The sequence below is a fragment of the Suncus etruscus genome, chromosome 7 (genome assembly GCF_024139225.1).
Source record: "Suncus etruscus isolate mSunEtr1 chromosome 7, mSunEtr1.pri.cur, whole genome shotgun sequence".
NCBI classification, from domain to species: domain Eukaryota; kingdom Metazoa; phylum Chordata; class Mammalia; order Eulipotyphla; family Soricidae; genus Suncus; species Suncus etruscus.
Genome location: NC_064854.1, coordinates 62,220,105 through 62,246,817, shown reverse-complemented (window position 1 = coordinate 62,246,817; position 26,713 = coordinate 62,220,105). Strand labels below are relative to the sequence as shown.

Below are 26,713 nucleotides of genomic sequence, written 5' to 3'. Positions count from 1 at the left end.
GCAAAAAGAAGAGAGTTGAGGAGAAGTTTAGATGCCAGGACAATAAAACATTGAAAGCGTCAAAACAAAATGACAAAATTTCAATTTTTTTCTTTAAATACTTAGATTTTGCCAAATCGTTTTGATTTGGGGGCTATACCAGGCAGTTCTCCAAATCTGCTTCTGAATCATGGTTCTGAGTCTGTGCTGATGTGCCCAGAAAACTTGTGTGTCAGGATGGATCCCAGGCACCCTGTAGCAATACACACACACACACACACACACACACACACACACACAAATACACACACTTCTCTGTCATCACTTCTTGCTGAAGATATTGAGAAAGGAGTGGTCTCAAAGGAGAAACTCTTCAAAACCTTTGGGTTAGAGTTTAAAAAGCAATTAACACATTAATTAAAAGGTCAAAAGTTGAGACCGGAGAGATAGCACAGCTGTAGGGCGTTTGCCTTGCATACAGATTCTGGCATCCTGCAGGAGGCAATTTCTGAGCTTAGAGCCAGGAGTAGCCCCCGAGCACTGCCAAGTGTGACCCAAAAACCAAAAAAAAAGGCCAAAAGTTCTCACAGAAATAATTGTTTATAATTGCACACTATTTCTAGGGCAGAGGACTGGGACAGATGTTACTGAGGCTAAGGCTCCATAGACAGATGGACAGATGGATGGGTGGGTGAGTGGATTGTCAAATGGACCAATGAGTGAATGTGTGGATATGTGGACAGGTGGATGGATGGATGAATGGATAAATTATTGAATGTACAGATGACTAGATGGATGGATGAATAGATGTAAGGATGAGTGGACAGGTCTATGGAATGAAAGAAGGGTGGATCACAATAGATGGACAGATTATGGATAAACTATTGGATGGACAGATGAATCAATGAATGGATAGATGGAAGGATGGGTAGGTAGGTGGATGGTAAATTCTTGGTTGGACAGTTCTATGGAAGGGTGGATTATGATGGATGGATGGATGGATGGATGGGTGGGTAGGTGAATGGGTGAATGAGTGGATGCATGGGTAAATGGATGTATGGGTGGATAGATAAATAAATAGATGGATGAATGGGAGGCCTCGTGATAGCACAGTGGTAGGGCATTTGCCTTGCATGCAGCCAACCCAAGATGGAACCAGATTCAGTCCTCAATATCCATATGGTCCCTGGAGCCTGCCAGAAGTCATTTCTGAACACAGAGCCAGGAGTAACTCCTGAGTGCCACCAGATGTAACCCAACCCCCCAAAATAGATTAATGAGTGGATGGAAAAATGGATGGATGAATGGATGGATGGATGGACAGATGGCAGGACAGAGTATACTGAGTGGACCAACATATGGGTGGACACATTCACTCGCAGGCATGTATATGGGCTGGGGCCTGTGTGGAGAAAGGTGGTCTCCCTGCACTGACCCAAGACAGACCATCAGGGTCTGGCCATGGCTCTGCACAGACACATCCTATTGTTTATCAGTGACAAGGAGACTACAATCAGCAAAAAACTCAAAGAAAAAGAGGCAACTGGACAGAGTGGGTCCCCTTACACCTGAACATTATTCAAGCAGCTCAGGGACACCCCAAGGAGCAGCAGAGGAACCCGTGGCCCAGGTCAGTATGGGGGAGTGTGGGGACAGCAATGTCCATGGGTCCAGGAAAAGCATGGTCAGGAGTATGCAAGTTTCTTCTGAAGACCGTCCTTGCTTGACTTGATCCAAAAGCCACTAACCACTTCACCTTTCAGAAAAGAAAGAAGTTCACCCAAGTAAAAAGCGAACCCCAAGGGAGCCCAGCGTCCCAGAACCTGTTGCTGCTTCCTGTTGACAATGAACAGCTGAACATGTCCCAGCACCTCCCTTCACCAGTCTCCACCTCAACTCTGTCTTCTGAATCCTCAGTTCAGGTGACTGCTAGCCCCTAGCCCCTGTTTGTTTGACTAGTGTAAGGTTAACCTAGCTAAAATCCTAAACAAAGGTGTTCCTCCGACTTCCTCTTCCCAGTAAACCTCTTCTGTTTGTTTGTTTGTTTGTTTTGGGGCCACACATAGCAATGCTCAGGAGTTACCTCTGGGTCTGCACTCAGAAATTGCTCCTGGGGGCTGGAGTGGTGGCACAAGCAGTAAGGCCTTGTCCATGCTAGCCTAGGACGGACCATGGTTCCATCCCCCAGCATCTCATATGGTCCCCCAAGCCAGGGGCGATTTCTGAGCGATAACCAGGAGTGACCCCTGACCGTCACTAGGTGTACCCCTTCCCCAAAAAAAAATTGCTCCTGGCAGGCTCTGGGGATCATATGAGAATGCTGGGAATCAAACCCAGGTCCATCCTAGGCTGACTGTATGCAAGGCAAATGCCTTACCACTGAGCTATATCTCTCCAGCCCCAAACCTCTTCTTTTAATATGAAAAAGCCCACCTGGATTATTAGACCTTCCCCCTCCTGGTATTGGGAATTGATTAGAAAGAAGAAAGGAGTTCTGGTTTGGGTGGAGAGAGAGCATATAGCAGAGAGGCCATGAGGCAAAAAGTAGGATGACTCCTATAACTCTTGTCCTGACTGGCTTGGCATTATTTCTATGCTGCTACCCTGCTTCATCAGACCCTTTTGCCTAAGGGGTTAGAAATACAGTGCTTGGGGCAGTCTCACCACTCATGGATATTTTTATTTTACAGACTAGGATGCCAAAGTCAAGGCCAGAAAGTCTGACTGGTGTGGCCCTGACAGGGAGCCTAACTCCCTGCTGTGAGATTTTGCCTATCCATGCATTCTGTCCTCTGACCCTGCAAAGTCCCTCCAGGCAGGTCCTTGTTCTTGCCCCTCTTTTCCTTCTCACACTTTTTTTTATTAATGAACCATGATATCCACAGTTTCAAAATGGTAATGGTTGAATTTTGAGCCTCGTTCTTGCTCCCCTGCTTCTCACCAGGCATTTTTTCTGCCTGGATTCCAAAAGCTGCCCACCACAGATACCCCCCACTGTTCCCAGGCACTCCCTGCTCAAACCTCTGAGATGCTAGAGTCAGAGTGATAGTGGAGACACCCAACAGAAGCCTTAACTCCATGAAAAAGAAACACTGAGCACCAATATGTGAGTCAGCCACTTCAAGACAGCAGTGAGAAAGTGAGCAGATAGGGATCTGGGAAAGTTTCAGAGAAGGTAACACAAACATGGGGACTGTGAACCAGGGACTCTTCCCGCTGCCAGGCCAGTGAAAAGGTCAGATGTAGGTGCTGTGCTGGATCTACCTGGAAGCTGTGCTGGATCCTATCCAGGTGCTATGCCAGATCATATCTGGAGCCTGTGCCAAGCTTAATTTTAGAGACAGGGTCTTATGCATCTTGTGAGAAACTGAGGCCATGATAAACCAAACCACAAGGATCAGCCTTCCCTGACTTTTTACTTACATCATTTCAGTCTCAATTCAGAGAAGATACAGATGTAGACAGATGGCCAGTGAAACCAAGACAATTCTGATGCAAAGTACTGAAATGCCGGCATCTGGGTAATTCTTTATTTTTTCCATCTGGGTAATTCTTGCCACCCTCTGGATTCCTCCTCTGGAAAAATCCATACTACCTTTAAATGGTGCCGTCATCCCCAGTGCACTCCAGCTATCTCTGGTTTTATTTCACACAATGTTCACAAGAGCAGGTGGAAAACCATTCTGTAGTAGGGAGGAAACACCTTGCACGAACTTAGATTCTATCATACAAATCATATACAACTGCACCAACCTTCCCTTGACACCTCTCTCTGGTTCCGGTTTGGCAGTGCTTGGCCATCCTCACATCTGCTGTGTGGTGGACTCTGGGTACTTTCTGTTTGCTCTTCTTGATCTTTATGCTGGTGAGCAGAAGATGAGCCATTTTGGCATCTTGCTGCCTGTTCTTGAGCTTCACACAGCAATGCTTTGTTTATTCTGGCAGCAGTTTCCAGTGGTCACTACTGTGCTCCTCACAGCCCTCTCTGGTGTCCCTCTTTGCCCAGCCTCAGTCCCAACATTAGCTGTCTAGCACTGTCCCCAAGGTTGCTCATAGATTTGTGAATCTTTGCTTCAAAATCAAAGTCTTCCTTTTTCTCCTGCCCCCACCCTCCCAGAACCCAAGACCTCAGGCATTCCCCAAGGCAACCACCTCCAGCCTCACCCTCTGGGAGACCCCAGTAGTAGTGAAGGTTCTACAAGTGTCTAAGCCATTTCCAAGCAAGACTCCGGGCAGCGAAGAGAGGATTCTGTTCCACGCCACAGTGGCCACGACCAGCGAGTACTTCCCCATGAAAGTCTTCATCCCCGAGCTGAGGGCCAGGTTCCTCAGCAACAGGGTCCTGTGCATTTCCCGCTACATCAAGAACAAGGGCTTCCTGGAGATTAGAGAACCATCTTCCATCACTGAGGAGGGCCCTGAGAAGAGAATCAAGGTCCCAAGCATAGTGCTGGACAGAGCCAAGAAAATGCCCAAGATTTGTATCCTCCACACCCTGTCTTCTGGGACAGTGATAAGCGGCTTCTTCACACTCTGCAAGGTGAGTCTTGACAAAGTCTTGGCAAAGTCCTACAGAGGCTGCCAGGGGCTGTGCGTCCCTCCATGCCATCTGTTGGGTGACTTCAGACCACAACTTGTGTTACAGAAATCCGCGAAGAGGACGAACACGATCTACAATATCTGGGACAACACAGGAAATATGGACGTGGTGGGCCAAGGGCAATGGCATAACCTGCCCTGTAGGGAGGGAGACAAACTGTGGCTCTTCGGTTTTCGAATAAGAAAAAGCAACCAGAAGAATGTGCTGATCTCAGAAGAGGACAGTTGGATCCAGGTGAGCTGGACAAAGGTCTGGGCCTCGGGGGGAACAGCATCGAGGACTGAGTGCAGGACTCAATTGGTGGAGCCCAGGTTTTGTCCCAAGCATAGCTAGGTGTGGCCCTTAAACCAGAAAACACTAATGAGAATATTGCTGTTCTGGGCGAGCTGTTGAGGAAAATGTGATTTCTGCTGTTTCCCACAAACAGCTCAGAGAACAGCTGATATATACAGCTCTCTCAAGGTATAAACTTTGTTTGTTTTGTTGTTTGAGGTATTTGGGCCACACTGGGTGGTGCTCGGGGCTCTGCACTCAGGAATCACACTTGACAGGCTCAGTGGAACCTATGTGATGCCAAGGATTAAACCCAGGTTGACTGAATGCAAGGCAGATGCCCAACCCACTGTGCTATTGTTCTGGATCCATTTGCTATTTGTTTAGTTCAAGGTGGAAGCTTTGAAAGAAATGTTCTAGGTTTTAAAAGGGTACACCACCATTCCAAAGAGAGAAAATAAGGGGCCTAGAACTGTACCTGGCAGTGTTAGGGGTTGCTCCCAGTGGCACTAGGTCAGCTCCATGCAAGCCAAGCACCTTAAATCCCACTATGTCTTTGGCTTCTCATTAAGAAAAAAACTTAAGAATGAAGAAACAGGGGAAGAATTTTCATGTTGTAACCATAAGAGAGCAATCAGGAGCATGGTCGTGAGAGGGGAGGTGGACAAGCGAGCCCTGAAATCCAGTTGCCTTTTCTGCACTGGGTCAGAAAGAGATGAAGAAATGCCTCCCACACCTGGTGCTAATTCTTTTACCCTTAACATTACCAAGGGAAGCCATAATTTTTGCTCCTTTACTTATACCACCCATCCTCTTTAAAATGTCCGTGTCCTTGGTTAATTCTTGCTACTTACCCCAACCTCTAGAATAGATATTTGATGCCAATGACCTTAGCTTGTTGAATTCCCATGGCCCTTCTTTGCCCTTATTCTGCTTTCTGCTGGAAGCTTTTCAGATGGCTTTCCTGTTCCATATTTTCCCTAGAGATTTCACCACCTTAGAAGTCATTAAAAGGGAGTGTGGCTTAAGGCCCCTCCTTTTTTTAACTTCTTCAGGCTGGCAAAGGATTGTGATCTCTTCCTATGAAGGGGTTAAATCTCATGCTACCTTAGTTCTAAATGAGGAATTAACTGGTTCAGTTCTGCAGTTTCAACTCCTGAAAAGAATCAAATCAATTAGACAGGAGGATATTACTTAAACCAATCAGGCCTTGGAGCAGAAAATGGTCCTCTCTATCCTTGTTATTTGTAATGATAACACAGAAGTTAAACAACAGAAAACAGAGCATCATAGCATTATATCTGTTCCCTGAGCATTGACAGCTTCCAGTTCTTTATGACATGGTCTATTAAAACCAGTAAGCACAATTCCATATAGGTTACCCAAGAGGAATGGACTTTAAGTTAAGCCAACTAAAATGCATTTAATTCATTCAACTACAGAAAAATAGTTTTTCTCTCCACCTTCACGTTGAACCTAAGCCAGATAGCTGAATAATCCTGGCTTGTTCCTTTGCATAAACACAGCAATGCTGAAGAAATCTCCATTTGGGGCACTCCATCACTTACAGAGAATTTCTGGAAATTAGTTAAAAACAGAGCAGGTGATTTACCATTAAAGGCATTAATACTTAAATGCCATGTCAGGGTTCCCCAAGCTTGGTCTATGCAAAGATGAGAACTAGGAAGCAGAGGTCAGATTAACACGGTGAGCCAGAGGTGGCCCTGATCTTCTCATCCTCTGTAGAAGTTTCCTGAGCCTGTCCCACCCCTTTTGCAGAGTTTGGAGATATTCTGATCTCCAGGATTCTGGAGAAATCCTGCCCCTGCCACAAAGTTAAAAGAGATTCTGACCTTTGGAACTTTTCTCAATGGTGAAAGAGCAGAAACCAGGCTGGCTGGCACATATCTGAAACAGTCCTACTCAATCATTGATTTCCTAGGCCACTCTGCCTTTATAATCACCCTGATGTTAGCAGAGTACTTGTACTGGACTTACTCCTGTCATTTAACCTCAACCCCTTTCAACCCTGTTTCCCTAAAGGAGGGCTCTGGAGCTCAACAGTTCCTGTCTGCACGAGGAATAATCCTCAATACAGAAAGTAAAATTACCTGCCTGTTTTATACAAACCAGCATAGTGCCATAAAACATCAAAAATAATAATATAATAAAATGCTGAAGGTGCTAAAAAGAGAGAAAAAAGCAAATCCTTTTCAAATTTACAGACCACACAGAATAATCTTGAAATTATTTGACTAATGTTTAGGAAGTTTTTCACAGTAGGATTTCCTATAATTTCACAGATCCAATTTTCTAAACCAAGACCATATTCATAAAGCTCTCTCTCTCTCTCTTTTTTTTTTTTTTTTTTTTTGGTTTTTGGTTTTTGGGCCACACCCAGTGACATTCAGGAGTTACTCCTGGCTCTGCGCTCAGAAATCACTCCTGGCTTAGAGGACCATATAGGATGTCAGGGGATCAAACTGCAATCGGTCCTAGATCAGCCACGTGCAAGGCAAATGCCCTACTACTGCACCACCGCTTTGGCCCCTCATAAAGCTCTTTGTGATACACCTACCAATGTTACAAAAGCATTTAAATATGTCTGATTCTGTATACTATACTGAAAGTAGAGGTTTATTTATTCTCCTGACCTCAGTTTATGGGCTTGCAGGCAGAAGGCTTGCTGAACACCAGCAATTCACATCCCATAAATTATACCACTAATATGTAAAATCTATCATACATGTAATCCGGACAGAAATTATTTTTGAATGCTAGGAGTACCAGCTATATTCCTATCAATTATTTTGTAGCTTTTTCTTGTTCAGTCAAAAGTTGGCTATCACTAATTTTTCAAAAATCTTTGAACCAATCATTAATGAACTTTCTTAAACTCATGATTATCCTTTCAAAAACTTTATCTTTAGGAGCTCATAACACCTCATCATTACACTATTCCTATCCAGTAAACATAAAAGCATTATAACATGAGTTTAGAGCATCTAAGTGCCTTTTTCATAGAATTATTTATACAAAAACATTAGATTGTTTTTAATTTAGAGATATATTTATATCATACAGTTTCTTTCCTTACTTCACCTACTTCAAACCTTCTGCATATCTCTGTATAATCTTCCTCCAACCAACTGATCACACTCACAGAATTCTCTTCTTTTTCCCCACCTTCCACAAATCTATTACCTTTTTTTTTTTTTTTACTTTTCCGGGTCACACCCGGCAGCGCTCAGGGGTCACTACTGGCTCCAGGCTCAGAAATCGCTCTGCAGGCTCGGGGTACCATATGGGATGCCAGGATTTGAACCATCGACCTTCTGCACGCAAGGCAAACGCCTTACCTCCATGCTATCTCTTCGGCCCCTCAAATCTGTTATCTTTTGCATAAATCACACACCTACATCCCTTTCTTTTACCTTTCCCTTCTCTTTTTAAACCATCGAGAGCATTTTGTTAAAGGATATAGCTTATATAGCTTATATCAGAAGAACATTTAAAATATTCCTACAGTAAATAGCTGTAACAATTTCTTAAATTTCCAATTATCAAACACCAACCTGGAATATAATTATTAAAGGTGACCAAAACTGACTCAGAAATAAAACAAATGTCCCTACCTTTGAAGACCTTAAGTAGATAATTTGTAAATTACCAAGAATCCTATTTCTTTTCTTATAAGGTACTATAAGTTACTATGCACCTTTCTCAATAACTTAGAACATCTTCCAAAATAGTTCTCTTTTTCTAGTTGTGTTAGGCATACCATTTTGCAATATTAAAATATACATCATTTTATAATCTTACTGCTCTAGTGTTTCAACTGATAACTAAATTTAGTGAATGCAAATAATTTAACACGTTATACTGATGTAAAGCAAGGGTTGCTTCTTGCACTTATACTATAGATAAGAAGCTTTCATCTGCAAATACTTCTAAACAAGCAATACAATTTTTATTGTTAAATTATCTTTATTTAAACCCTGTGATTACAAATATAATTGTAGTTGTATGATTATAGTCATGTAAAGAACACTCCCCTTCACCAGTGCAAGATTACCACCACCAATTTCCCAGATCTCCCTCCTCCCCACCCAACACACACCTGTAATTTAGACAGGCTTTCTACTTCCCTCATTCATTCACATTGTTATGATAGTTTTCAGTGTAGTTATTTCTCTAACTGCACTCATCACTCTATGTGATGAGCTTCATGTCATGAGCTGCACCTACCAGCCCTCATCTCTCTTGTCTCTGAGATACTGTTAAAAATGCCTTTCATTTTTCTTAAAACCCATAGATGAGTGAAACTATTCTGCATCTTTCTCTCTCCCTCTGACTTACTTCACTCAGCATAATAGATTCCATGTACATCCATGTATAGAAAAATTTCATGACTTCATCTCTCCTGACGGCTGCATAGCATTCCACTGTGTATATGTACCACAGTTTCTTTAGCCACTCATCTGTTGAAGGGCATCTTGGTTGTTTCCAGAGTCTGGATATTGTAAATAGCGCTGCAATGAATATAGGAGAAAGGAAAGGATTTTTGTATTGTGTTTTTGTGTTCCTTGGGTATATTCCTAGGCATGGTATAGCTGGATCGTATGGAAGCTCAATTTCCAGTTTGTGAAGGAATCTCCATATTGCTTTCCATAAAGGTTGTACTAGACGGCATTCCCACCAGCAGTGAAAAAGAGTTCCTTTCTCTCCACATCTCTGCCAGCACTGCATCTCCCTGACGATTAGTGATGTTGAGCATCTTTTCATGTGCCTTTTGGCCATTTGCCTTTCTTCTTTTTCAGTGTCTGTTCATTTCTTCTCCCCATTTTTTGATGGGGTTAGTTGTTTTTTTTTCTTCTATAGTTCTGTCAGTACCTTGTAAATTTTGGATATTAGTCCTTTATCAGATGAGTATTGGGTGAATAATTTCTCCCACTCAGTGGGTGGCTTTTGTATTCTGGTCACTATTTCCATTGAGATGCAGAAGCTTCTCAGCTTAATATAGTCCCATCTGTTTATCTCTGCTTCTACTTGTTTGGAAAGTGTTGTCTCCTCCTTAAAGATGCCGTTAGTCTCAATGTCCTGGAGTGTTTCACTTTCATGTTGTTCTATATACCTTATATTTTCAGATCTGATATCAAGGTCTTTTATCCATTTGGATTTTACCTTTGTACATGGTGTTATCTGGGGGTCTGAGTTTGCTTTTTTGCAAGTGGCTAACCAGTTGTGCCAACACCACTTGTTGAATAGGCTTTCCTTGCTCCACTTAGGATTTCTTGCTCCTTTATCAAAAACTACGTGGTTATATGTCTGAGTATTCAAGCCTATTCCACTGATCTGAGGGTCTGTCTTTATTCCAATACCATGTTGTTTTTATAACTATTGCTTTGTAATACAGCTTAAAATTGGGGAAAGTAATGCCTCCCATATTCCTTTTCCCAAGGAGTGCTTTAGCTATTCGAGTTTGTTTATTGTTCCAAATGAATTTCAGAAGTGTTTGATCCACTTCTTTAAAGAATGTCATGGGTATCTTTAGAGGAATCACGTTAAATCTGTACAATGCTTTTGGAAGTATTGCCATTTTAATGATGTTGATCCTGCCAATACATGAGCAAGGTATGTGTTTCCATTTCCGTGTGTCCTCTCTTATTTCTTGGAGCAGTGTTTTATAGTTTTCTTTGTATAGATCCTTCACATCTTTAGTCAGGTTGACTCCAAGATATTTGAGTTTGTGTGGCACTAATGTGAATGGGATTGTTCTCTTAATGTCCATTTCTTCCCTATTATTATTAGTGTATAAAAAGGCCATTGATTTTTGTGTGTTAATTTTGTAGCCTGCCCCTTTGCTATATGAATCTATTATTTCTTTTTGGTAGAGTCTTTAGGGTTTTCTAAGTAGTATCATTCATCTGCAAACAGTGAGAGCTTGACTTCTTCCTTTCCTATCTGGATTCCCTTGATATCTTTTTCTTGCCTAATCGCTATAGCCAGTAATTCCAGTACTATGTTGAATAGGAGTGGTGAGAGAGGACAGCCTTGTCTTGTACCAGAATTTAGAGGGAAGGATTTTAGTTTATCTCCATTGAGGATAATATTTGCCACTGGTCTGGTAGATGCCTTTAACCATATTGAAAAAGGTTCCTTTTATTCCTATCTTGCTGAGAGTTTTCATCAAGAATGGGTGTTGAACCTTATCAAATGCTTTTTCTGCATCTATTGATATGACCATGTGATTTTTATTTTTCTTGTTGTTTATGTTGTGTATTATGTTGATAGATTTATGGATGTTAAACCAGCCTTGCATTCCTGGGATGAAACCTACTTGATCAAAGTGAATGATCTTCTTGATGAGGCACTGGATCCTGTTCGCCAGGATTTTGTTGAGGATCTTTGCATCTGTGTTCATCAGGGATATTGGTTTGTAATTTTCTTTTTTGGCAACATCTCTATCTGGTTTTGGTATTAAGGTGATGTTGGCTTCATAAAAGCTATTTGGAAGTGTTTCTGTTTTTTCGATTTCATAAAAGAGCCTGGATAGGATTGGTAGTAGTTCCTCTTGAAAGGTTTGAAAGAATTCATTCATGAATCCATCAGGGCCTGGGATTTTGTTTTGGGGCAAATTTTTGATTATGGTTTTAATTTCCTCAATAGTGATGGGGGTGTTTAGATAAGCTACATCTTCTTTATTCAACCGTGGAAGGTTATATGAGTTCAAAAATTTATCCATTTCATTCAGGTTCTCATATTTAGTGGCATAGAGTTTCTCAAAGTATTCTCTGAATACCCTTTGAATCTCTGCAGTATCTGTAGTGATCTCCCCCTTTTCATTTCTAATACGCATTATCAAGTCTCTCTCTCTCTTTTGCTTTGTGAGTTTTGCCAATGGTTTATCAATCTTGTTTATTTTTTCAAAGAACCAACTTCTGCTCTTGTTGACCTTTTGGATTGTTTTTTGGATTTCCATTTCATTGATTTCTGCTCTCAGCTTTGTTATTTCCTTCTGTCTCCCTATTTTTAGTTTCTTTTGTTGAGCATTTTCTAATTCTATAAGCTGCGTCATTAAGCTATTCATGTATGCTCCTTCTTCCTTCCTGATGTGTGCTTGCAAAGCTATAAATTTTCCTCTCAGTACCGCTTTTGCTGTATCCCATAGGTTCTGATTGTTTGTGTTTTCATTGTCGTTTGTTTCCAGGAAATTTTTTATTTCTTCTTTGATTTCATCTCGGACCCACTGGTTCTTCAGTAATAGGCTGTTTAATTTCCAGGTGTTAAATTTTTTCTTCTGTGTCCCTTTGTAGTTCACATCTAACTTCAGAGCCTTGTGGTCAGCAAAGGTAGCCTGCAAAATTTCTATCTTTTTGATTTTATGGAGGTATGTTTTATGTGCCAGCACGTGGTCTATCCTGGAGAATGACCCATGTGCATTGGAAAAGAATGTGTATCCAGGTTTCTGAGGATGGAGTGTCCTATATATATCTACTAGGCCTCTTTCTTCCATTTCTCTTTTCAGGTCTAGTATATTTTGTTGGGTTTCCATTTGGTTGACCTATCAAGTGTTGAGAAGCCTGTGTTGAGGTCTCCCACAATTATTGTGTTATTATTGATATCCTTCTTCAGATTTGTCAACAATTGTATTAAATATTTTGCTGGTCCCTCATTGGGTGTGTATATGTTTAGGAGAGTGATTTCTTCCTGCTGTACAAATCCCTTGATTAGTACATAATATCCATCTTTGTCCCTTACAACTTTTCTGAGTATAAAGTTTGTGTCATCTGATATTAGTATGGCCACCCCCACTTTTTTAAGGGTGTTGTTTGCTTGAATGATTTTCCTCCAGCCTTTGCTTTTGAGTCTATATTTATTCTGACTGTTCAGGTGTGTTTCTTGTAAACAGCAGAAGGTTGGCTTTAGTTTTTTGATCCATTTCGCCACTTCGTGCCTCTTATTGGGTGCATTTAGTCCATTGACATTGAGAGAAATAATTGTCATGGGATTTATTGCCATCTTTGTGTAGAAGTTTGGTGTGGTTTTTGTTCTGTCTTGTCTTTAGAATAGATCTTTCAGTTTTTCTTTTAAGGCTGGTTTTGAGTCTGTAAAGTTTTTGAGCTGTTGTTTATCTGTGAAGCCATGTATACTTCCTTCAAACCTGAAAGTGAGTTTTGCTGGGTGCAGTATTCTTGGCGAAGCATTTATTTCATTGAGTTTTGTCACTATATCCCACCACTGCCTTCTGGCCTTGAGTGTTTCTGGTGACAGGTCTGCTGTAAATTTCAAGGATGCTCCCTGGAATGTAATTTCCCTTTTTCATCTTGCTGCTTGCAGTATTCTATCTCTATCTGTGGGATTCATCATTGTGACTAGGATGTGTCTTGGGGTGTTTCTCCTGGGGTCTTTTTTAGCTGATACTGTTCGGGCATGCAGGATTTGGTCACATGTTTCCTTTAGCTCTGGTAGTTTCTCTGTGGTGATGTTCTTGACTATTGATTCTTCCTGGAGATTTTCTTCTTGGGTCTCTGGGACTCCAATGATTCTAAAGTTGTTTCTGTTGAGCTTATCAAAGACTTCTATTTTCATCTGCTCATATTCTTTGAGTAACTTTTCCATTGTATGATCCTTTGATTTAAGGCTTTTTTCCTATCTCTTCTGCTGTGTAAAGTTGTTATGCATCTCATGTTCCAGCGCACTAATTCTATCCTCAGCTGCTTTTAACCTGTTGGAAAGCTCATCATTATGTTCTTCAATTCGTCTACTGAGTTTTTCAGACCTGTTATTTGACCTGATATTTCAGTTTGGAGTTTTCTGATTTCTATCTTCATATTCTCTTGATTTTTATTAGTGTTCTGATTTATACTTTCTTTGAGTTCTGTGAGCAACCTCCATATTTCTTCTCTAAACTCCACTTCTGAAAGACTGCTTAGGTGGTCGGCCATTGTTGGGTCATCAGAGTTTCCATCTTCATTTTCTATGGCTGAAGTTGGTCTGCGTAGTTTCCCCCATTGTCACACTTATGCTGTGGGTTTTTCTACATGTTGTGATGGTTCTCATTGGCTAGGTGGAGTGCCGGCCATGAAGCGAAATGGAGCGGCCGCGCTCCTCTGCTTCTACCCCTTATAGGTGGGCTTAAGGGGGCCAGCAGTGTCAGTTTTATCCAAAACTTCAGCCCGGAAACACTCACCTCAGCCGAGGCAAGCCATCAGGGGATGAATGCCAGAGAAGATCAAAGTTCCCAGGTTGAAGCAATCTGGGGGAGGCCCCAAAATGTCTGCCAAGTTTAAGGGGCCCAGCAGAGTCTGTCTTATACACAATTCCGGCCAGAAAGACACACCTCAGCCCAGGCACGCCCTCAGGGGATTAATGCCTGAGATCAAAGTTCCCAGGTTGAAGCAAGCTGGGGGAGGCTCCAAAATGTCTGCCGAGCCTAAGGGGCCCAGCAGTCAGCTTTATCCGCAAGTCTGGCCCGGAAACACTCACCTCAGCCGAGGCAAGCCGTCGGGGGATAAATGCCAGAGAAGATCAAAGTTCCCAGGTTGAAGCAAGCCTGGGGAAGCCCCAAAATGTCTGCTGAGCTTAAGGGGCCCAGCAGAGTCTGTCTTTTCCACAACTCCAGCAGGAAAGACTCCCCCATAATATTTTTTAAAATACAAATTACCAAGTTACCTAGACTTTGCATGATTTTTGAAAAGTCTGCATTTTATCCAGATACTCAAATTTTTATCTCCTTTTTTCCAACTTGAAAACAAATTTCTATACTTACTTACATCTGACAGGACCAAAGTGTCTTTTATAATTTATATTCAGATATTATTTCTAATATTATTATGTCCCATTGATATTTTCACAATTTATAAAGCTATCTCATGACCAACATTAATACCTGGTGACAAAATTACCTAATTTAACATTTTTTAAACTTATAAAGTTTAGTTATCTAAACAATATCATGGAATATTGTATCATGCACTTCAAAAAATTAACAATGTTGTTTACAAAGGTAACCACAATAATAAGCAGTATTTTCAACCTATTTCTTCATTTTTAGAAACCTCTAAAGTCAGAGAAATTTTTTCCAGTAGAAAATTTTAAAAAGTCCAAAATTTTTTGACTCCCAGCCATTAAGACATTATCCTCTCTTATCAAATCTCTCCTCTGATATATAAAGGACCCACCTGGATCACTTTGCTCTACCCTGCCCAGGTGGAGTTTGTTTTGTAATTACAAACAATAAATTATCTAGGGGGAGTTTCCCTTTTCAACGATATCCCAGTAGAGAATTTAAAAGATCACTTTTTTTAAACTAAAAAAAGGCAAGGCCAGCCTAACAGCTTCCATGATCTTTTTTATTCTGCCCTCCCCCTCTTCATACACATGTAGATAACTTCAATTTATCTTCCTCTGTCCCAACTCAACTAAACATAGCAGGAAGGTCCAGACTTTTTCCAGGACAAATTTAGATCCTGAGGGTCATTGAGAAAGGGCTGGAGTTTACAATACTTCCCCAACAGCTCTCTGCCTTTTCTCTGATCAAAGACACACAAGACCAACACAACACACAATATCTGCTGAATTCAAACCAAATTTCACCAACCCTAAGTGAGGTGGCATTTTCCCTAGAATTTCTCTCCATTTTCTGATCAGATAAAAGAGAAACCACATAATGACAGGCATAAAGACAGAGACATAGAGTGATAGAACTCAGTAGGAGTTAAACCCATGAGGGCCCATGTTACATCCAAACCCACATATCACCTCCAGTGCCAGACATAAAGACACACAAAAACAGTAGACAGATACAAATACCACATTAACAATGAAACAAATTCTCACAGGACTTTCTAGCACCCACTGTCTGGCCCATGCCAACACTCTCACAAAGGCAATGCTGCACTCATTTGTGCCATCAGATTCACCAGGTTCAGATGGATTCCCAACAGATCAACAAATTTACCAGATTCAGAAGGATCCTTAACAGCTAGACCAAAACCGTGTCCACTGGGGATGCTGGCATGGCTGCAGATCAGGGACATCTCCCCTACTTCCCAAAGTGGAGCCTCTAGGGTCAAAGATAAACACAGACAGAAGAAGACAGATCAACCCATCAATCCTTTCCCTCCACCAACAAGAATTCTCAACTCAAATAGGACAAGTGTGCTACTCAAAAGAGGTGGCCAATTCCCCCTCCACAGCTAAATTTACTGAAATGTCAGTACTGCAGTTGTCTGTTCCTCTTGGGAGCCCATCCCGGACAAGCCCCTGAAATGTTAGGATCCAGTCTTGGCTTTGTCCCAAAAGAAACAGCACATAGCAATACAAGTCACACAGTGAGGTTTATTGATCCAACTTACTGGGGTCCCATATCTCCTGGTGCAATGGGTTTTCAACATGTACCCTGTATGTTAAGCATTTGAGTCTTTTTATACGTTTCAACCAATTACTCAGTTACTCAAGAATTTTCACCAGCTATGCAGTTACTTTAATCTGTTCTTTCCTCATTCCACCCCCCATCCTGGTGATGTGGCAAGATAAATTCCAGAACCATACCTCTGATAAACACATGGAGGCTTTTAGGCACACTCACCTCTACTGTGGTCCATGGAGGAGGGGGTTTAAGTGGCTGTGCTCTTAATTAGAGGTTACCTTGAGTATTCTGCCTATCATGATTGCATTTACTTAGCCTCTGGGTAGTTGATCTTAAAATTATTTATCCTTAGTACAAGGTTTGGCTAGGAGTTATAATTCCTGGCATTTACGTTGAGGGGACTGGTTGTTCTCTGGGCCTAGTCTTCTTACCTCAGAACTGCAGCCTGCACTTAGGCTCACAGAAAGACAAAGTTTACAGTAGTTAACTTTCTTAAGCAAGCAGAATACAGAAAGTGATCCAAAGCAGTGTTTTTTATAATATGATTTATAAGCAAGGATAAACCATTCTAACATCAACATAGCTCATTCTAAATCTAGGATTATAACATAGCACCAACAAAAGAAGCATGTGTTGTGGGCACTGCTGTTCTGAGATAGGTAAAAATAAGAATCTGTTTACTGAGAAACATGCTCCAAGATGGCAGAGGGCAGTGGATGATACAGCTTTGCTCATGTGGAAAGAGGCCTGGTGTTCCAAAGAGGAGAGGCAGCCTCCTCACAGGACACAGGGGCCTTTCCTGTGGAACAGATGCCCCTGTCCTAGCCCTGCTGAGTCAGAGGGCACAGGTCCTTGGAGGGTCTTGGAAGGGGTACAGCAAGGAGAATCAGTGCTTGATCTTCCAAAGCACATCGTTCTCTGGAACAGGAAGGAGAGCCTCATCTGATACTGAGGTGACACTTTCTTCACATTTGCAGGTAACAAAAATGAGTCCTTCCCGGAATGTGACTCTTCCAGAAGCTTCTGCAGACAGGATGACCCCAACAATAAATCACACTCCTCAGAGCTCCTCATCCAGCAGTAGCCAGACCAAGGTAACCGTCTCCCATGTGTGAATTCTGGGGAGATTTAGAGCCCCTGCTCACCTGTGCAAGTGAGACGCACCTGGGCTGAGACATGGGTTTCTACTGGGAATACTAGTCCTAGTACAGTACAGGGGAGGGGAAACTCATAGATTCCAATCACAGTGAAGCCCCTGTGAACACCAGACCTCCTCTGTTCCCTGCAGAGTCTGTGTCCAGTCCTACAAGCACCCAAAGCACATCTGGAGACAACCCTGCTCCACTGCTCTGATCTGCTCACTGAAATTGCCACCTGCACTTCCAGCACCCAGCAAACACCCAGTGCTATCCGCTGGGCAGCTCAGAGCTCATCCTCCATCTTGCTACCAGGTCCTGGTCCCCATTCCTCATCTCTGAGCTCATCCTCTGTCCAGCTATCAGATCGTGCTCCCATCTCACCAGCCCAGAGCTCAAAGTCCACCCAGGTAACAACCCCTACTCCCTACTCACTTGCATGGATCTCATCTTCCACCAAGGAACCAACCCCTACTCCTCACTCATCACCCTTAAATTTATCTTCCACTAAGCTATCAAATCCTGCCCACCATTCCACAAGCCACAGCTCATCCTCCACCCAGATCTCAACTCCCTCTTCTCAGTCATTAACATGGAGCTCATCTTCCACCCAGCGATTACATCCTGGTTCTCAGTCCTTTGTCCAGAGCTCATCCTCCAACCAGGTTCCACATCTTACCTGTCAGTCCTCAACCCAGAGCTCATTCTCTACCCAGAAATCACATCCTGGTCCTCAGTCCTCATCTGGGAACTCATCCTCAGCCCAGCAACCACATCCTGCTCCCCTCTCACCAATCCAGAGCTCAAATTCCACCCAGCTAACAACCCCTACTCCCTACTCACTTGCATGGATCTGATCCTCCACCAAGAAACCAGCCCCTACTCCTCACTCATCACCCTTAAAATTATCTTCCACTGGGCCGGGCGGTGGCGCTGGAGGTAAGGTGCCTGCCTTACCTGCGCTAGCCTAGGAGACGGACCGCGGTTCGATCCCCCGGCGTCCCATATGGTCCCCCAAGCCAGGAGCGACTTCTGAGCGCATAGCCAGGAGTAACCCCTGAGCGTCACCGGGTGTGGCCCAAAAAAAAAAAAAAAAAATTATCTTCCACTAAGCTACCAAATCCTGCCCACCATTCCTCAACCCAGGGCTCATCCTCCACCCAGATCTCAACTCCTTCTTCCGAGTCATTAGCATGGAGTTCATCTTCCACCCGGCGACCACATCCTGGTTCTCAGTCCTTTGTCCAGAGCTCATCCTCCAACCAGGTACCACATCCTACCTGTCAGTCCTCAACCCAGAGCTCATCCTTGGCCCAGAGACCACATCCTGGTCCTCAGTCCTCATCTGGGAGCTCAACCTCTGCCCAGCGACCACATCATGGTCTTCAGTCCTCATCTGGGAACTCAAACTTGGTCCAGCGACCATATCCTGGTCCTCAGTCCTCATTTCAAAGCTCATCCTCGGCCCCGCGACCACATCCTGCTCCCCTCTCACCAGCCCAGAGCTCAAAATCCACCCAGCTAACAACCCCTACTCCCTACTCACTTGCATGGATCTCATCCTCCACCAAGGAACCAACCCCTACTCCTCACTCATCACCCTTAAATTTATCTTCCACTAAGCTATCAAATCCTGCCCACCATTCCACAAGCCACAGCTCATCCTCCACCCAGATCTCAACTCCCTCTTCTCAGTCATTAACATGGAGCTCATCTTCCACCCAGCGATTACATCCTGGTTCTCAGTCCTTTGTCCAGAGCTCATCCTCCAACCAGGTACCACATCCTACCTGTCAGTCCTCAACCCAGAGCTCATCCTCGGCCCAGCTATCACATCATGGTCCTCACTCCTCATCTGGAAATTCATCCTCAGCCCAGCGACCATATCCTGGTCCTCAGTCCTCATCTCAGAACTCATCCTCTGCCCAGGTACCACATCTTTCTCCCCATCTCATCTTTATTCTATTTTTTCTTTCTCTGTTTTTAATTTTATTGAAAGAATTGTGATCTACAGAGTCCTTCATAGTTGAATTTCAGATGTACAATGAGTCAGAGCCCTTTCCACCACCAGTGTCATGCTCCCTCCACCAATGGCCCTAGAGGGCATCCTATACCATCACCCTTTGTCCCCTGGCCTGCCACTATGACAGGCCTCTTTAAGTTTTGATTGTTAACATCATGGTCTTCAGTCCTCATCTGGGAACTCAACCTTGGTCCAGTGACCAATCTTTTGATTCTGTTATCATTGACTTTGGCTTGGATATTTAGTTCTGTCCTTATTTACTTCCCCACCAATGCATCCGAGACCACTTGGCCCTTGACCCCCAGCAAGTATAGGACCCGTGTCTGATCCAGAACCTATTTTACAGTCAGTGCCCAGGTCCTCATAGTGTTTGACACCACTGCCTTTGTCTTGTGCCTATCAGGAGCTTGTTTGAACCATGCAGCATCTATGTACTGTCATGTCTACTTATAGCCCAGCTCTCTTGGCACACTATTCCCAACCCAAACAGCTCCAGCAGTCAACACCACAAAGCAAAGCTTCAATGCCAGAGCTGCCACCTTCCTCCCTGTGCACCAGAGTGTTCATGTCCACAGCCCCTGTGCCCTCACCTCCTGCCCTAAGTGAGCTTCTAGGAGTAGAAAGTCCTTGTCCCATAGGTGGGCCTGAGGGGCACCATGTGGGTCCAAGGGCACCCACATCACCTAATGCCCCTTTCTCTCAGTTCCTGGCCCCAAACTGCATGGTAATCCTCTTGTCAGCCTATGTGTATGGGCTCAAACAGCACCCTTGGTTGTAGGGCAGCTCAAGGAAACTGAGTCAGGTCCATGGTGGACTGTGCCATGCCACGCAAGTCCAGAAGACTTGGGGGGGGTGGACAAGAAGAGCAGGGAGGTGTCTTTCCCTGGTTGTCTGTCCCCTGCTGGTCCAAACACCTAGGATTCTCAGACCCTATCCATATCCATATCCAGGAGTGTCCAACTCTTGCAGACAGCTGAAGAAATAGGGGTTTGCTTGAGATCTTTGGGGGTCTTCAGGGAAACCCTGGCAGTGACTGGGGATAGTGATGAGGTGCAGGGCATCACACTCAGGGCCTCATGCATACAGAGTCCATAATCCAGACCTTGGGGCCAACTCCCTGCCCTGAGAGTAAGTGAATTGATTTGATCCCATCTTCTGGAACTCTTTACTCACTTCAAAGGAGCTGATGGATCAGGTGAGACTCATGCTCCTTATCTCCATGAGAATTACTTGACAATGCATTGCAAGGCCAATAAAATGCACGGAAAACACTTCTCTCTGTAGCTAATCATTCTTTTCTTGTTGTTTATTTTTTGTTTGTTTGTTTTGGGGTCACACCCAGCGGCGGTGCTCAGGGGTTACTCCTGGCTCTATGCTCAGAAATCACTCCTGGCAGGCTCAGGGGACCATATGGGATGCCGGGATTCGAACCACTGCCCTTCTGCATGCAAGGCAAACACCTTACCTCCATGCTATCTCTCCGGCCCCCTAATCATTTTTAAAGAAAAAAATATCCCATCTTCCAAACTCAAGAGCATGGGAAAAGGAAGAGTAATATCCCCGGTCTCCATGTCCCAGTCATCTGCAATGCTCCCTTAGCTCATGTCCACACATCCACCATCTCTGCCTCCATGTTCCTGGTCTGCTGGTCTTCTACTGTTGCAGCCGACAACATCTTTCTCATTCTACCTTGGCCCTTGACAGTGTGTTTCTAGGTTGGTGGCCACTTTCCAAGAGGAGGGCTTGCAGACTCAGAGGAAGGTGGTGATGGTGCTGAGTGCCATGGAGCCCTTCACATACCGTCGCTTCCAAGAGGACAGCTACATGTTTCATGCCACTGTAGCCACGCAGAGTCTCAGTCCCCAGATCATCCATGTGAAGGTCTTCCATGAGCCCTTCAAAGCCAAGTTCATCCGTGGGAACATCGTGGTCCTCTCAAACTATATCGGCCACAGAGGGTTCCTGGAGGTGTACGAAAAAACCTCGGTGGAGGATACAGGTGTCACCATGAAGGTGCCTTACAACCTGATCAGGAAAGCAAGGGCAACCCCCAAAATACGCCAGCTGCTCCAGAAAACTCCAGGGACCTTGGTGAATGGTGTGTTCACAGTGAGACAGGTAAGACTGCCTCATGGTTTTGTGCTATTTCTTCTTTTTTTAATTTTTTATTTAAACACTAAAGTTACAAGGTTGTTCATAATACAGTTTCTTTTCCACAGAAAAGTTGTTCATAATTGAGTTACAGTCATACAACGTACACAACCTTCATCAGTACGCATTTCCCATAGCCAATGTCCCCAGTTTCCCTCTCACCCTCCCTGATGCTCTCTTCCCTCCCATACACCTTCCCTCACCTGCCTCTAAGGCAGACTTTTTATTGCTCTCTCTCTCTTCTTTTTTGACACTGTGGTTTGCACTACTGTTAATGAAGAGGTGTCATGTATGTCACTTTATCCCCTTTCATCACCCAGTTCTTATCCAGAATGATCCGTTACACCTATCATTTTTATATCTTTACTCTCACTATGCTCTCTGCTCTATGTGACAAGCTTCCTACCATTGACTGGTCCTGCTAATCCTCATCTCTATTGTCCCTGGATATCATCCCCATACTGTCTTTTATTTTCCTTATGTCACACAGATGAGTGATATTATTCTATGTCTATCCCTTTCCCTCTGACTTATTTCCCTAAGCTTAATAATTTCCATGTCCATTCACATAAGCAAATTTCATGCCTTCATTTTTCCTAATGGTTGCATAGTATTCCATTGTGTAGATATACCACAGTTTCTTTAGACACTCATTTGTTATCAGGTACCTGGGTTGCTTCCAGATTCTGGCTACTGTAAATAGTGCTACAATAAACATAGGAGTGCAGAGGGTATTTTTGTATTGTGGTTTTGTGTATGTGTGTTCCTAGAGTATACCTAGGAGTGGTATTGCTGGATCAATTTCCAATTTTTTTAGGAATATCAATATTGTTATATGGCTATCCAGAAAGGCTGGACTAGACGGCATTCACCAGTAGTGAATGAGAGTCCCTTTCTCCCCACATCTACGCCAGTACTGATTGTTCTTGTTCTTTGTGATTGTGCCATTTTCTGTGGTGTGAGATGATATCTTATTGTTTTGATTTGCACCTTCCTGATGATTACTGAGGTGGAGCATTTTTTCATGTCCCTTTTAACCATCTGTATTTCTTCTTTTTTGTTGTTGTTGTTTTTGGGCCACACTCAGCAGTGCTCAGGGGTTATTTCTGGCTCTGTGCTCAGGAATAGCATCTGGCAGCCTCAGGGGACCAATTGGAATGCCAGAGATCAAACCCAGGTTGTTCTGGATCAGTTGCATGCAAGGCAAGCGGCCTATCTGCTATGCTATTACTTCGGCCCCAATCTGTATTATTTCTGTGAGAAAATCTGTATTTCTTCTCCCCATTTTTGATGGGGTTAAATTTTTTTCTTGTTAAGTTCTGCCAGTATCTTATATATCCTAGATATCAACCCTTTATCAGATGGGTATTTGGTGCATAATTTCTCCCATTCCATGGGAGAAGCTTTGTACCCTAGTCACTGTTTCCTTTGAAGTGCAGAAGCTCCTCAGTTTAATGTAGTCCCATTTGTTTATCTCTGCTTCCACTTGCTTGGGCAATGGTGTTTCCTCCTTGAAGATACCTTTAGTCTCAATGTCATGGAGTATTTTGACTATGTTTTCCTCTGTGTACCTTGTAGTTCTAGGTCTGATAGTAAGGTCTTTAATACATTATTATTTGACCTTTGTGCATGGTGCTAAATGCAGTGGAAGTCTCATGCCCTAGTCTGGTGGGTATTTGGGAGTGTGGGTCTGGAAGCAACACTGACACAGGAGATAATCCACACAAAGTTAGAGAGATACAACAGGTTCAGAACAACAGGTTCAGAAACTTTTACTACAAGCTATCTGAAAGCAGGCAAGGGATACCATCAGGCAGACAGGCTAGCTGTAGTACTGAAACTGCTGCAGTCTTTCTGACCCAAGATCTTCATTGGAAAGAGTAGTACGACCCCCATGAGTGGAGAACAGGTAGAAGTAAGGAACCAATCCAGAGGTACTTCCAGTCCATAAGGGACAAGCACAAGCAAATAATAATTATCCTGAATAGAGTAAAAACAGGTTACTCCAACAGTTAAAGCGAAGTCTGAGTTTACTTTTGTGTATGTAGTTGACCAATTTTCCCACACCACTTGTTGAAGATGTTTTTCTTGCTGCACTTTATATTTATTGCTCTTTTATTAAAGATTAATTGGTTGTATACCTGGGATTCAGTCTCAGAATACTCAAGGCTATTCCATTAATCTGAGGGTCTGTCTTTGTTCCAATACCATGCTGTTTTAATGACTATTGCTTTATAAATATAAAATATAATAATTAAATAATGAATAAATATAACTATATAAAATATAAATATAAAATATACATATAAAAATATAAAGTTTATAAATATAAATTTACAGAAAAATGCCTCCCATTTTCTTTTTCCTAAAGATTTATTTAGCTATTCATAGGCATTTATTGTTCCAAATTAATTTTCTTTTTTTTGGGGGGGGGCCACACCCGGCCTTGCTCAGGGGTTACTCCTGGCTGTCTGCTCAGAAATAGCTCCTGGCAGGCACGGGGGGACCATATGGGACACCAGGATTCGAACCAACCACCTTTGGTCCTGGATCGGCTGCTTGCAAGGCAAACACCGCTGTGCTATCTCTCCGGGCCCCCAAATTAATTTTCTAAGTGTTTGAGCTACTTCTTTGAAAAATATCATGGATATCCTTAGAAGGATTGCTTCAAATCTGTACTATGCTTTGGGGAGTATTGTCATTTTATTTATGTTAATCCTTCTAGTCCATGAACAGGGTATATGTTTCCATTTCCTTGTGTCCTCTTTTATTTCTTGAAACAGTGTTTTGTAGTTTTCTTTGTATAAATCTTTCACCTCTTTAGTTAAGTTGACTCCAAGGTACTTGATTTTCACAGTTGTGAATGGGATTGTTTTTTAATGTATCGTCTCTTTCATTATTTGTATATAAATATGCCATGGATTTTTGTGTGCTAATTTTGTAGTCTGTCACTTTACTATACAAATACTGTACAAATCTGTTGTTTTTAGAAGCCTTGTGGTAGACTCTTTAGGATTTTTCTAAATATAGTATCATGTCATCTGCAAATAGTGAGAGCTTCACTTCTTCCTTTCCTATCAGGATTCTCTTTATATCTTTTCTTACATGATTGCTATGTCAAGTACTTCCAGTACTATATTGAATAGAAATGGCGAGAGAGGGAAACCTTGTCTTGTGCCAGATCTCAGAAGAAAGGCTTTTATTTTTTTCCTCATTGAGTATAATATTTGCCACGGGCTTGTGGTAAATGACCTTGGTTATACTGAAAAAAGTTCCTACCATACCCATCTTTTTGAGAGTTTTTATCATGAATGAGAGTTGGACCTTATCAAATTATTTCTCTGCAGCTATTAATGTAATCAGCCACTGCCTACAGCCACTCTTGCTGGTCTCAGACACTGGTTTTGTGCTATTTCTACAATAGACTTGAAAAAGAGCCTTTCAGAGTTTGGGAGTTTGGTTGCTGACAGCATGCAGGGAGCTGACCAAAAGGCTTTATTTACTCTTCATCACTTAATTAAGGACCAAAGATCACACACTTGCCTGGTTACAGTGGGCTAGACAGGGCATGTGGTCTACACCACAGCACCCTAGACTCTGCTCAGAGCATCTGGGCACTCACAGTTAAGCACTCTGTTCTTAACTTACTACTAAATCCTCCTTTAGTCTATAATTTCATAGGGATATTGATCTGTAGTTGTTCTATATGTGGTAGAAAATGTAGCCAGTATCTTTCCACCTCATAAGCCACTCCTTGACCTAACATTTTTATGTTGAATAATTGAGTTTTACTGTTGCTCCTTTTAAGAGTTTCCTAAAGATGGCAAGAGGTGATGAGGTTTATCAAGGTTTATTGAGGTTTATCAATTACAGAACAGGCTCTTCTAGAGAGAAATAAAGCAGCACTAAGTCCTTTGAGTTTTAAGCTATTGCTAGTAGTACTCTGGTAACAATTCTGTTAATTAATTATCTTGGTTTATGCTTGGGCTAAGCATAGTGGAGTACCTAATCCTAGTTTAGGTCTTATCTATCATGTATCAGACATAATAATGTCACTTTAGTGGCTTATTTTTACTCTAGTTGTTGCTTTCTATGGCCTAATTAGGTCTTAGCTTTATTTTAATAACTTCTTCTTTAACACACTTTATGCTGCTGCCTATTACCTTGTGTTAGGTACGATCTCAGTGCCCCATGCAGCAAAGCAAGATTTTAAACCATTAAGTTCCCGGTCACAAGAATCAGGGTGTCCCTCTGAGATGCATGCATAGCCCAGTCTGAGAGAAGGAGTCTGGCATGTTTGTTCTGTAAGGACATATCATACCATTGGTCCCAGGTGCCCCACCTTGTGTCCCATTAGGACCTGCCCCTGTCTAGTATGTTAGCTCCTTTGTGGCACCTCTGACCATGCCTTGGCAGAATTAATGTGGGAGGGAGCAGGGGCTAGCTCAGAGAGAAGCAGAGGGGAGGACATTGGAGAATGAGATGTAAACAAAAAAGGCAGCAGAAATGTAGAGAAAAGTTACTGCAACCTCACCATGTGCTCTCCTCCCTCAAGCAAGACAGTCATCAGTGTCTTCTTCTCTGTGCTCCCAAAAGGCCAAGGCCCGATATCCCTTTATTCTAGCAACTTCACGATCTCAGCTACTCATCTCTCATCCTTGGAGAACATGCAAACGCCTTCAAAAAGAAAAACTATATGAAGCTCAAAGGGGAAAATTCTTGTCCACAAAACAGTTGGAGCTCTTGGTGCTTGGAGCTACAGGCAGTCCCTCATTCTTCCACACAGATGTTCTTCTCCAAGGTGCAACTCCTGCATCCCCTCTCACAGGATGGATGTCCATTTCTTTTACAGAAAATTGTGCGTGATCCATGCGTCTATTATCAGATCCAGGACAACACAGGGGTGATGGAGGTATTGGTGTTTGGCCACCTGAGCAAGATCCCCTGTGAAAGTGGGGATAGAGTCGAGCTCACCTGCTTTGAGTTGGGAGAAAATCAGCTGAGATCTGTGATACACAGTTTTCTCAAGGTGCGAAGGTGGGAAATGTTATTCTCCCAAAACTGAACTTTGAAACCTAAGATGAGGCCAGGGAGAATATCCCAGGCTGGATCACAAGGTTTGCACCAGGGTTCTGAGTGGATCCTTGGCACAGCATGGTCCTTAAGCACCACTATAT

The 26,713-nt window shown here is 42.9% G+C and overlaps 1 protein-coding gene across 1 annotated transcript in view; it reads left to right on the top strand.

Moving 5' to 3' along the window:
- Nucleotides 1-26,713, top strand: part of LOC126014322 (uncharacterized) — a 39,227-nt gene extending 12,514 nt beyond the window's left edge. Inside the window, exons 12-24 of the mRNA XM_049777631.1 lie at nucleotides 1,476-1,609; nucleotides 1,743-1,901; nucleotides 4,097-4,519; nucleotides 4,625-4,813; nucleotides 17,204-17,320; nucleotides 17,515-17,677; nucleotides 17,722-17,772; nucleotides 17,926-18,027; nucleotides 18,527-18,628; nucleotides 19,037-19,138; nucleotides 20,985-21,025; nucleotides 21,090-21,503; nucleotides 26,389-26,713. Of these exons, the coding sequence (XP_049633588.1) occupies nucleotides 1,476-1,609; nucleotides 1,743-1,901; nucleotides 4,097-4,519; nucleotides 4,625-4,813; nucleotides 17,204-17,320; nucleotides 17,515-17,677; nucleotides 17,722-17,772; nucleotides 17,926-18,027; nucleotides 18,527-18,628; nucleotides 19,037-19,138; nucleotides 20,985-21,025; nucleotides 21,090-21,503; nucleotides 26,389-26,601 (2,210 nt within the window). The 3' untranslated portion in view covers nucleotides 26,602-26,713. The remainder of the gene's footprint in view (nucleotides 1-1,475; nucleotides 1,610-1,742; nucleotides 1,902-4,096; nucleotides 4,520-4,624; nucleotides 4,814-17,203; nucleotides 17,321-17,514; nucleotides 17,678-17,721; nucleotides 17,773-17,925; nucleotides 18,028-18,526; nucleotides 18,629-19,036; nucleotides 19,139-20,984; nucleotides 21,026-21,089; nucleotides 21,504-26,388) is intronic.